General features: G+C 49.7%; 1 protein-coding gene across 1 annotated transcript in view; it reads left to right on the plus strand.

The window, feature by feature from the left end:
* The first annotated feature begins 4,712 nt into the window (after positions 1-4,712).
* The window catches only part of LOC132829636 (out at first protein homolog), a 38,738-nt gene continuing 32,145 nt past the window's right edge, over positions 4,713-11,305 (plus strand). The window contains exon 1 of the mRNA XM_060846955.1: positions 4,713-5,012. Coding sequence (XP_060702938.1) covers positions 4,785-5,012 — 228 coding nt within the window. The 5' untranslated portion in view covers positions 4,713-4,784. The remainder of the gene's footprint in view (positions 5,013-11,305) is intronic.

Consider the following 11,305-nt stretch of genomic DNA (forward strand, 5'->3'; position numbering starts at 1 on the left):
TCAGGGGTTTTTGACACAGAATCACTCAGTCCTTCCTCATTATCCATCGTTACTCAGGAACAATTTTGGTTTAAAATAAATATTTAGATTAGATTCCCTACAGTGTGGAAACAGGCCCTTTGGCCCAACGAGTCTACACTGACCCTCTGAAGAGGAACCCACCCAGACCCATTTCCCGACCCTATGTTTACCCCTGGCGCATGCACCTAACGTTATGGGCAATTTGTCACGGCCAATTCACCGAACATGCACATCTTTGGACACCATCCATTTGCCTAAATTTTCAGGAAAGGGGCTAGTAGTGTTTACAGGAATGTGGGAGGGAGTTGCTTATGTTTATTCAATGTTGGCAGATTACCAACAATGACAGGGAGCCAGAATCAAACATCTTGCAGAATTCATCAGGCGTTGAATCCTGTGTACCTCAGATCTCCTACTGTGTAGCCCGTTCTCCTCTATCTGAATGATTCTTTTATAAGAAAAGTGCTGCAGCAATTATCCAGTCACAATTCCAGCTTTTCTCTGGGCCCAAGTTCTTAGTTAATCCTCTCCCTGTAAATTAAATGTGTGAGTGGCAGTTTTCAGCAATAAATTGTTATGTGGGGTGAGTTTGCAAAGACTTCACTATCTGATGAAAACTCATTAGCCTAAAATGCTGTTTTCTCTCCATCAGTTCTGTCTGACTTGCTGAGTATTGGCAGCACTTTCTGTTTTGATTGTAGGAGTGTGCACGGATTGCTCTGAATTCTCATTTCCTGCAACATCCGTGTGAGCAGGAGTCTCCCAGCAGGAGGACAATCTCTCTGACCTTGGCAGACCATAGACACACACAAACAAAGGTTACCAATGGCAGCCACAAAACTGGGGAAGAGCACCAATCACAGAACGCAGAGTGTAACCCTAACAACCATCTCCAAGAAAATCATTGTGCTTTCTGTGAAGTTCTATTCCTGGAATGAGACTGGCTGAACACAAAGAGTTGCTCTGGTGTTGAATTACATACAATGCAGTTACATGTCACACTCCATGTTTCAGATTAAATTTATCTTTGGTCATCTCTCAACCCATTCTGTCAAAGACAGGCTCTGATGGCACAGTGGTAATGTCTTTGCCTCTGAGCCAGAAGACCCAGGGTCAAGTACTCCTTGCTTCAGTCATGACACATCTGAGCAAGTTGATTAAACAGATCTAATCATGTCAAACAGTTGATCTGCTTGAGCCTTGAGATCTGTTGTCTCTAAATAATAGGGCAGACCTATTTCAGTGGATCTCTCACCTTTTCTGTTAAGTATCTGGATGTTTATAATCCTGTGATTCATCAAAATCTAATTTGTTTTTATTCATTCATTGGATGAGGGCATCACTGGCTAAATCAGCATTTATTGCCTATCCCTAATTGCCCAGGGGGCACTTAAGAGTCAGCCACACATTGCTGTGGGGTGGAGTCACATGTCGGCCAGACCAGGTAAAGATGGCAATTTCCTTCCCTGATAGACATTAGTGACCCAGATGAGTTTTCCCAATAATCAACAATGGAGTCATGGTCATCATTAGACTCTTAATTCCACCCTGTGCAGTGGCAGGATTTGAACCCAGGTCCTCAGAACATTACTGGGGGGGGGAAGATGACGGAGGGGGAGGAGGAGGTAACAATCCAGCAATAACACCAATAGGCCATAGAATCCCTATTGTGTGGAACAAGCCATTGGCCCATTGAGTCCACACCAACCCTCCAAAGAGCATGCCACCCCATCCCTGAGACTCTGCATTTCCCATGGCTCATCCACACTAACCTGCACACCACTGGGTTGTGAGATGAAACACAGCACCCAGAGGAAACCCATTCATACATGGGGAGGATGGGTAAATTGGGTAAACATACATGGGGAGGATGGGTAAACTTGGGTAAACATACATGGGGAGGATGGGTAAATTGGGTAAACTTACATGGGGAGGATGGGTAAATTGGGTAAACATACATGGGGAGGATGGGTAAACTTGGGTAAACATACATGGGGAGGATGGGTAAACTTGCCCAAGGGTGGAGTTGAACCTGGGTCCCAGGCACTAAGAGGCAGCAGTGCTAACCACTGAGCCACCATCATAGGGCTTATGCCCGAAACATTGACTCTCCTGCTCCTTGGATGCTGCCTGACTGGCTGTGCTTTCCAGCACCACACTCTTTGACAGCCACCATCACCTCCCCATTGTCCAGTTTGAAGTTGACTAGGTTACTGGGTATTGGAGGGCAGAATGTGAGACACATGGAGTTTTGGAAAGTTACGTAGTGTCTACTGCTAAACTGTTACGTCACAAGCATTGTTAAAAACTGAATGTTGTGGAGTAAAAGTCCTATTTTCACATTGCGAATACCTTACATTGTGTTGTATGGCACTATCACAATGTTAAATGGAACAGACTATGAACAGATCTAGCAAGTCCGGACTGGGCATCCATGAGGCACTGTGGACCACCAGCAGCAGCAGAACTGTACTCCGGCACAATCTGTAACCTCATGGCCCAGCGTTTCCCCACTCAACCATTACCATCAAGCCAGGGAATCAACCCTGGCTCAATGGAGAGTCAACAGCAGGCATATCTGAAGGTGAGGTGTCAACCTGGTGAAGCCACCAACAAGGACTATTTGAAATGCCAAACAGCATAAGCAACAAGTGATAGACAAGAGCTAAGTGATCCCATAAACAATGCATCAGATCTTAACTCTGTAATTCTGCCACATCCAGTTAAAAATGGTGGTAGACTAATAAATAGGTGAAAGCTCCATAAATATCTTATCCTTCGTGTAGGAAATTGTCCAGGCAAGTCCTGTCCAAAAAAAGCCCATGATAAATCCAACCTGACCAATTACTATCCCATCAGAGAGAGAAAATGCTGGAAAATCTCAGCAGGTCTGGCAGCATTTGTAAGGAGAGAAAAAAGCTGATGTTTCAAGTCCAACTGACCCTTTGTCAAAGCTGCTACTATCCCATCAGTCTATTCGCAATCATCAAAAAGTGACTGAGAAAATGGACAACAGTGCTATCAAGTGGCACTTATTCAACAGTGACCTGCTATTGAGGTTCAGTTTGAATGTCAGCCTTAGACAAAAATTAAAAGGGTTTCAAATCCTGTCTACAATGTACAAGGTACAAATCAGGAGGGTCATGGAATACTGCCCACAACACCCAAGAAACTCGACACCATCCAGGACAAAACAGCCTCACCTCCCTTTTGTCCAGAAACCCATGTAGCGTTCTGGAGGACCTGGGTCTGAATCTCACCACGGCAAATGCTGAAATTTAATAAAACTTTGGAGTTAATTATCTCATGATAACAAATTAAATCATTATCAATTGTCAGGAAAAACTCATCTGGTTCACTGATGTCATTTAGGAAAGCCATCCTTACCTGGTCTGGCCTACATGTAACTCCAGACCCACTACAATGTGGTTGTTGTCGACTATTCAATTAACTCATTTAGGGGTGTGCAATAAATGCTGGGCTAGCCAGTATGCCAAATATTCCATAAATGATTTTATTTAAAAGCCCACTTATTTGGCACCACATCCACTCTCTGCCATTAAATGCTCAGTAGGAGCAACGTTACACCCATCGACAGCAGCAATTCAACAAGGCAACTCAATACCACCTTCTCAACAGCCACTAGGGATGGGTTAAGAAATTAAAAATAACTCAGGTAGGGAGTCTAACCCCTGAACAGCGGCATTTAATTACCCCCCCCACCCCAAAATAGGCAACGCTCTGTGCTCCATGGCCTGCCTGGCAGTGGTACCTCTGGGATAATGCCCCTGCTTGGGAGATATTGTCCCCTGCTCAGGGGTCAATGACACCCAGCTGGGAGTTAATGCCCCCATCCTAGGGTTAATGTCCCCACTTGGGGATAATGCCCCTTTCCTCGGAGTTGCTACCCCTGCCCAGGGATTACTGCCCCCTGCCTGGGGGTTAATGCCCTCTGCCTGGGGGTTAATGCCCCTGCCTGGGGGTATACTGCTCCCTGCCTGGGGGTTAATGCCCCTGCCTGGGGGTATACTGCCCCCTGCCTGGGGGTTAATGCCCCTGCCTGGGGGTATACTGCCCCCTGCCTGGGGGTTAATGCCCCCTGCCTGGGGGTTAATGCCCCCTGCCTGGGGTATACTGCCCCCTGCCTGGGGGTTAATGCCCCCTGCCTGGGGTATACTGCCCCCTGCCTGGGGGTTAATGCCCCCTGCCTGGGGGTTACTGTCCCCTGCCTGGGGGTTAATGCCCCTGCCTGGGGGTTAATGCCCCCTCCCAGGAGTTAATGCCCCTGCCTGGGGGTTACTGCTCCCTGCCTGGGGGTTAATGCCCCTGCCTGGGGGTTAATGCCCCTGCCTGGGGGTTACTGCCCCCTCCCAGGAGTTAATGCCCCTGCCTGGGGGTTAATGCCCCTGCCTGGGGGTTACTGCCCCCTGCCTGGGGTTAATGCCCCCTGCCTGGGGGTTAATGCCCCTGCCTGGGGGTTAATGCCCCCTGCCTGGGGGTTAATGCCCTCTGCCTGGGGGTTAATGCCCCCTGCCTGGGGGTATACTGCCCCCTGCCTGGGGGTTAATGCCCCTGCCTGGGGGTATACTGCCCCCTCTCTGGTGTTCCCGGTCCCGGGCGATGCCCCTTCCCGGGGTATCTGTCTGTGTGTGTTGCGGGCGGGGGCGGAGCTGCAGGAAGTGACGGGAATTCCCGGGAGGAGAAGTTGGGAAAGTTTCTCCGGGACCGGGACTGGCTCCGGGAGCGGGTCCGGGGCGGGGGCGATGCCGCCGGGAGTCCCGGGGCTGATGTTGCTCCTTGTGTCCGCGCTCCTGCTGCTGCCGCCCGGGGGCGGCTCGGGAGCGGGCTCCAGGCTCCGGGTGCGGGTCCGTCTGTCCGGGGGTGGGGTCGCGGAGGAGACGCTCCAGGCGGATCCCGAATCAGACTCGATCAGCATCGAATTCCGCACCGAGGACGGCAACTTCATCACCCTGCTGGCGGACTTCAGACAGGTACCGGGGGGGGGACAGAGAGACCCCCACCCTGGGGGGACAGAGACACCCCTACCCTGGGGGACAGAGAGAGAGACCCTCCCCACCCTGGGGGGACAGAGAGAGACCCCTACCCTGGGGGCAGAGAGAGAGACCCCTACCCTGGGGGGACAGAGAGAGAGACCCCCCCCCACCCTGGGGGGACAGAGAGACAGACCCCCACCCTGGGGGGACAGAGAGAGACCCCTATCCTGGGGGGACAGAGAGACAGACCCCGACCCGGGGGGGACAGAGAGAGAGACCCCCCCCACCCTGGGGGGACAGAGAGACACCCCTACCCTGGGGGGACAGAGAGACAGACCCCCACCCTGGGGGGACAGAGAGACAGACCCCCACCCTGGGGGGACAGAGACACCCCTACCCTGGGGGGACAGCGAGACCCCCACCCTGGGGGGACAGAGAGACAGACCCCCACCCTGGGGGGACAGAGAGAGAGACCCCCCACCCTGGGGGGACAGAGACACCCCTACCCTGGGGGGCAGAGAGAGAGACACCCCTACCCTGGGGGGACAGAGAGAGAGACACCCCTACCCTGGGGGGACAGAGAGAGACCCCTACCCTGGGGGGACAGAGAGAGAGACCCCTACCCTGGGGGGACAGAGAGAGACAGACCCACCCTGGGGGGACAGAGAGAGAGACCCCTACCCTGGGGGGACAGAGAGAGAGACCCCTACCCTGGGGGACAGAGAGACACCCCCACCCTGGGGGGCAGAGAGAGAGACCCCCACCCTGGGGGGCAGAGAGAGAGACCCCCACCCTGGGGGCAGAGAGAGAGACCCCCACCCTGGGGGGACAGAGAGAGAGACCCCTACCCTGGGGGACAGAGAGACCCCCACCCTGGGGGAACACAGACAGACCCCTACCCTGGGGTGGGGGCAGAGAGACCTCTATTCTGGGGGGGGGGTGGCAGAGACCTACCCCAGGGGGAGGGACAGAGAGAGACCCCCACCCTGCGGGGGGCAGAGAGAGAGACCCCTACTCTTGGTGGGGGGGGTAGAATGACAGATAGACCCCTACCCTGGGGAGAATGACAGAGAGACCCCTACCCTGAGGGGAACGACAGAGAGACCCCCACCCTGGGGGGGAGGGGAACGGAGAAAACCCTACCCTGGGGGGTGGAACAGAGAGACCCCTACCCTGGGGATGGGCAGAGTACCCCTACCCTGGGGAGGAACAGAGAGACCACTACCCTCGGGGGGGTGTGTGACAACAGAGAGACCCCTACTCTGGAGGGGGGGGAAAGACAGAGAGACCCCTTCCCTGGTGGGGGAACGACAGAGAGACCCCTAGCCTGGGGGGAACAGAGAGACCCGTACCCCGGGAGGGGTGAACAGAGAGACCCCCACCCTGGGGGGACAGAGTGGCTTCCAATCCACCTGCAAGCTTTCAATTTCAAAAATGGAAAGCAGATTTTGTAGCTGTCCTTGTTTTCAGGACGGAGAGATTCGAAATCAGGGCGTGGGGCTTTAAAGGAGTGCAGGGGCAGTAATATACTACCTGTTTAATGTAGGTCAGGATGGTTTCATTGCTGGACGGTAATTGTGTTGAGCACTGTAGTAATTGCTGCCGGCAGAGCCCCTCTGATGCTGGGCATGAGCTCTTTGTCAAGTTCTGAGCACATGGTGACTCCTGGTGGACCTCTTGTTACTGAACTGTCTGGTTGTATAATCAACTTAACAAAGTATTTATATTTTGCCCAAACACAGTGATTGATTGTAACTAATGTCCACAAGCCCAAATAGAGCAGTCAATGTAATGTACATGGATTTTAGTAAGGCATTTGATAAGGTTTCCCATGGTAGGCTTATGCGGAAAGTCAGGAGGCATGGGATAGTGGGAAGTTTGGCCATTTGGATAGAGAACTGGCTAACCGGTCGAAGTCAGAGAGTGGTGGTAGATGGTAAATATTCAGCCTGGAGCCCAGTTACAAGTGGAGTTCCACAGGGATCAGTTCTGGGTCCTCTGCTGTTTGTAATTTTTACTAATGACTTGGAAGAGGGAGTCGAAGGGTGGGTCAGTAAATTTGCAGATGATACGAAGATTGGTGGAGTTGTGGATAGTGAGGAGGGCTGTTGTCGGCTGCAAAGGGACTTCGATATGATGCAGAGCTGGGCTGAGGAATGGCAGATGGAGTTCAACCCTGTCAAGTGTGAGGTTGTCCATTTTGGAAGGACAAATAAGAATGTGGAATACAGGATTAACGGCAGGGTTCTTAGTAAGGTGGAGGAGCAGAGGGATCTTGGAGTCTATGTTCATAGTTCTTTGAAAGTTGCCACTCAGGTGGATAGAGCTTGTAAGAAGGCCTATGGTGTATTAGTGTTCATTAGCAGAGGGACTGAATTCAAGAGTCGTGAGGTGATGTTGCAGCTATACAGGACCTTGGTAAGGCCACATTTGGAGTACTGTGTGCAGTTCTGGCCGCCTTACTTCAGGAAAGATGTGGAAGCTTTGGAGAGGGTGCAGAGGAGATTTACCAGGATGTTGCCTCGAATGGAGAATAGGTCGTACAAGGATAGGTTGAAAGTACTAGGCCTTTTCTCATTGGAACGGCGAAGGATGAAGGGTGACTTGATAGAGGTTTATAAGATGATCAGGGGAATAGATAGAGTAGACAGTCAGAGACTTTTTTCCCGGGTACAACAGAGTGTTACAAGGGGACATAAATTTAAGGTGAAGGGTGGAAGGTATGGGGGGATGTCAGGGGTAGGTTCTTTACCCAGAGAGTGGTGGGGGCATGGAATGCGCTGCCTGTGGGAGTGGCAGAGTCCGAATCATTGGTGACCTTTAAGCGGCAGTTGGATAGGTACATGGATAGGTGCTTAAGCTAGGACAAATGTTCTGCACAACATCGTGGGCCGAAGGGCCTGTTCTGTGCTGTATTGTTCTATGTTCTAAATTTTAAGAGACTATTAGGGGCACTATCTGAATCCTCAGCTTTTCCTTCTCCTGAGATTGTAAAGAAAGGTAAGTCAAAACAATGTTTCCTGAGGGTTTGGATTTGGTGGGCAGTGCAGTTAGAGTTGGACAACTCCTGATTTGAAACGTTAGTACCTATCGTTGCGAATGTGTTCCTTGTCAAGGTTCTTGGACAGTGCATTAAACAACCTGAACTGTGTGCAGTTTAATTCACAGGAACCTGAGACAGCCAAGACCCTGGATGTAGGCAGAGCACTGTACCTGGTAATTTAGAGGCTGAGAAGGATGCTAGACAGGAAAATGTTCATCTAGAGCATAATTTGACAACAAAGTAAATAAGAACATGGGGACTTGGTCAAATTATTGAAATGAATTAACAATTTGATTTTGGAAAGCAAGAGCTCTGGATGGTAAACGGCTAACTGGAATAATTTTTTAAACAAAGGAAGAGATGAATGGTACAACAGATGGTCAGGAAAAAATGTAACCTTTCTGTATTCTCACTGTCACCTTGAACTCTGCACTCTGGCTGCTGTGAGTACATCCACAGGGTCGAAAGAGAGGGAATTCCAGAATTTTGACCCAGTGACCCTGAAGGGACAGCGATATATTTCCAAGTCAGGATGGTGAGTGGATTGGAGGGGAACTTGCAAGTGAAGATGTTTTCATGTATCTGCTGCTCTTACCCTTTGACGTGGGTGAATGTGACGTAGTGAGGACATTATTAAACTTCTGATTGTATTGCACGACATTTTATTGAGTGTTAACAATTTGCATGTATATAATAAAAACCAAAGAATCTAGAGAAATGTAGCCAATCTGACAGCGTCTGTAGAGAGAAAAACAAACGTAATGTTTTGAGTTCAATTTATCTTTTCAGTTTTTAGGCTGGAGAGGAAGGGTGGAGGAGGAAGTAGAACAGATAGACCGTGACTACAGCACATGGCAAAGGGAGAGATGAAAGAGTGGATATTAATAGAAAATAAGTCAGTTCTTCTGAGAGCAAACCCATGTAAATGAGGCTAGGGTATGGAGGCCAAGTTGCCAAAGACTAGTTGGTTTTATATAGCTTTAATGTAGAAAATGCCCGAAAATGCTTCCATGATTTGAAACAAAAGCATTGTTTAAAAAATGACATTGAGCCATGTAAGTCAATGTTATGATAGGTGAGCTGTAAAATGTGTTGCTGGAAAAGCGCAGCAGGTCAGGCAGCATCCAAAGAGCAGGAGAATCGACGTTTCGGGCATGAGCCCTTCTTCAGGAATGGGCCCTTCTTCCTGAAGAAGGGTTCATGCCCGAAACGTCGAGTCTCCTGTTCCTTGGATGCTGCCTGACCTGCTGCGCTTTTCCAGCAACACATTTTTCAGCTCTGATCTCCAGCATCTGCAGTCCTCACTTTCTCCGTTATGATAGGTGACCAAACGTTTGAGCAAAGAGACACGGTTTAAGTAGCATCTTAAAAGGGGAAGAGGATAATTCAAATCCTTTCTGACTAGCGGTTGGATGGGGGAGAAGGGGTATAGTTCGTACTTTCCAAGGACTGCAGCAGTTCAAGAAGCAGCTCATCACCTTCTCGAGGACAGTTATGGATGGGCAATAAATACTGGCCCAGCCAGCGATACCCACATGACATGCATTTTTTTAAAATGTAGGGTGAGAATTCCAGAGCTTCAGCCCTTGGCCAGACTACATCTCAAATATTCAAGATGCCAGAATTATAAGAGAGCTGAGATCTCTGAGCCTTCCTCATGGGAATACCATTCCCTGCAAGTTCCCCTCCAAGCCACTCACCATCCTAACTTGGAAATATTTTGCTGTTCCTTCAGTGATGCTGGGTCAAAATCCTGGAATTCCCTTGCTAAGGGCATTGTGGGTCGGGCTGCAGCGGTTCAAGATGACAACTCACTGTCACCTTCCCAAGGGCAACTAGAGATGGGCAATAAATGCTGGCTACCAGCAACACCCACATCTCATTAATTAAAACAAAATTCTGATGAGAGTTTAGAATTAAGGAGCAGAACTTGCTGAGTGAATTAGTCACCCTGAGTGAGTGGGAGCATTACTGCGAAGAGGTGATAGCCATTGTATAAATGTCAGAGTGACAGTTCCTTGAGGCTTCAATACAGCTAATCTCTTCAATCCAGGGTATGCTTTATGTACGAGAATTGGCAGAATAAACTACGCAGATTGTTAGCAGCTGATGTAAGCAGTATTGAAACTGTGACTCACGTTGCCAGGACTGGGTCAGCTGGTCTTGTTTTCCTGCCTGCTGGGAGGATTTGTTGGAGCAGCAGTTATTATTGGCCAATCTTCCTCCTTAATGACTCATTTCCTTTCCACTTACCCAGGCTGCCCCAGCTGCTGGGACCTTTGGAGGGGGAACAGGAGATAAAACTTTATTGTTCCTTGTTGGTTTGTGCATGTGGAGATGGGGGGAAGGGGTTGTGGGGGGTGGTTGGGGGGGTAACAAGGAGTACTGCTCTGACCAGGTCATGCAGAGTAACTCTCTAAGATGTTTGATGTTCAATTCAAAGACACTTTGTTCACAGTGGTGAAAACAACTCTACTTTTTAAGTGTGTGAGCAGAAGTGGTGTATCAGCCCCTTTCATCCTGAACTCTCCCTGTTTGGGGGTGACCCATTTCACACCCTCATTGTGGCAGGAGATTAGTGAGAAACACAGACACTGCCACCTTGCTGATCCTTTCAATCTGACAATCAGAGCCCTGAGTAATAGAATCGTTGAATCCCTACAGGGTGGAAACAGACCACTTGGCCCATTGAGTCCATGTCATTGTTCCGAAGTGGGTCCCTTGCTTTGTGCTGGATGTGCTCGTACCAGCTTAGTGTTTAATTTGTTACAGAGGGAGTGGCAGCTTAAATGTGTTCAGTGTGAATTTACAGACAGTTATTGGCAGGAATTCTTTAGACAGTCAGTTGCTGAATTTCTGCCTGACATGACAGGTGATTGTTGAGTGAGTTCCCTGTGGGAAGGTGGGTGTTAAAGTTACAGCTCAAGTTGTTTCTCATGAGATGTTCTCCAGTTCCATGCTGGGTGTGTCCTCTGTTTTGCCCCAACTTGTCCCAGCAACATTCACTTGCTGCTTGTTTCTGTGTGACCAGATCTTCAGCAGCTGACTTACACACTGTTGTGTCCCTTGACTCTAAAAGCAATGAAACTACCTTTAGCACCTGCGATAGGGTATTAATATAAAACATTCAGCAGCACATCTGTCTACTATATGACAATTTGAGTTGCTGAGCTTGATGGAATACCAGAGGGTGCAGGTTCCTACCTGGAGTCTGGGCAGCCACATCTCCAATTTATTTCAGGCCACG

This window comes from Hemiscyllium ocellatum, chromosome 29, assembly GCF_020745735.1.
Source record: "Hemiscyllium ocellatum isolate sHemOce1 chromosome 29, sHemOce1.pat.X.cur, whole genome shotgun sequence".
Taxonomy (NCBI): Eukaryota; Metazoa; Chordata; class Chondrichthyes; order Orectolobiformes; family Hemiscylliidae; genus Hemiscyllium; species Hemiscyllium ocellatum.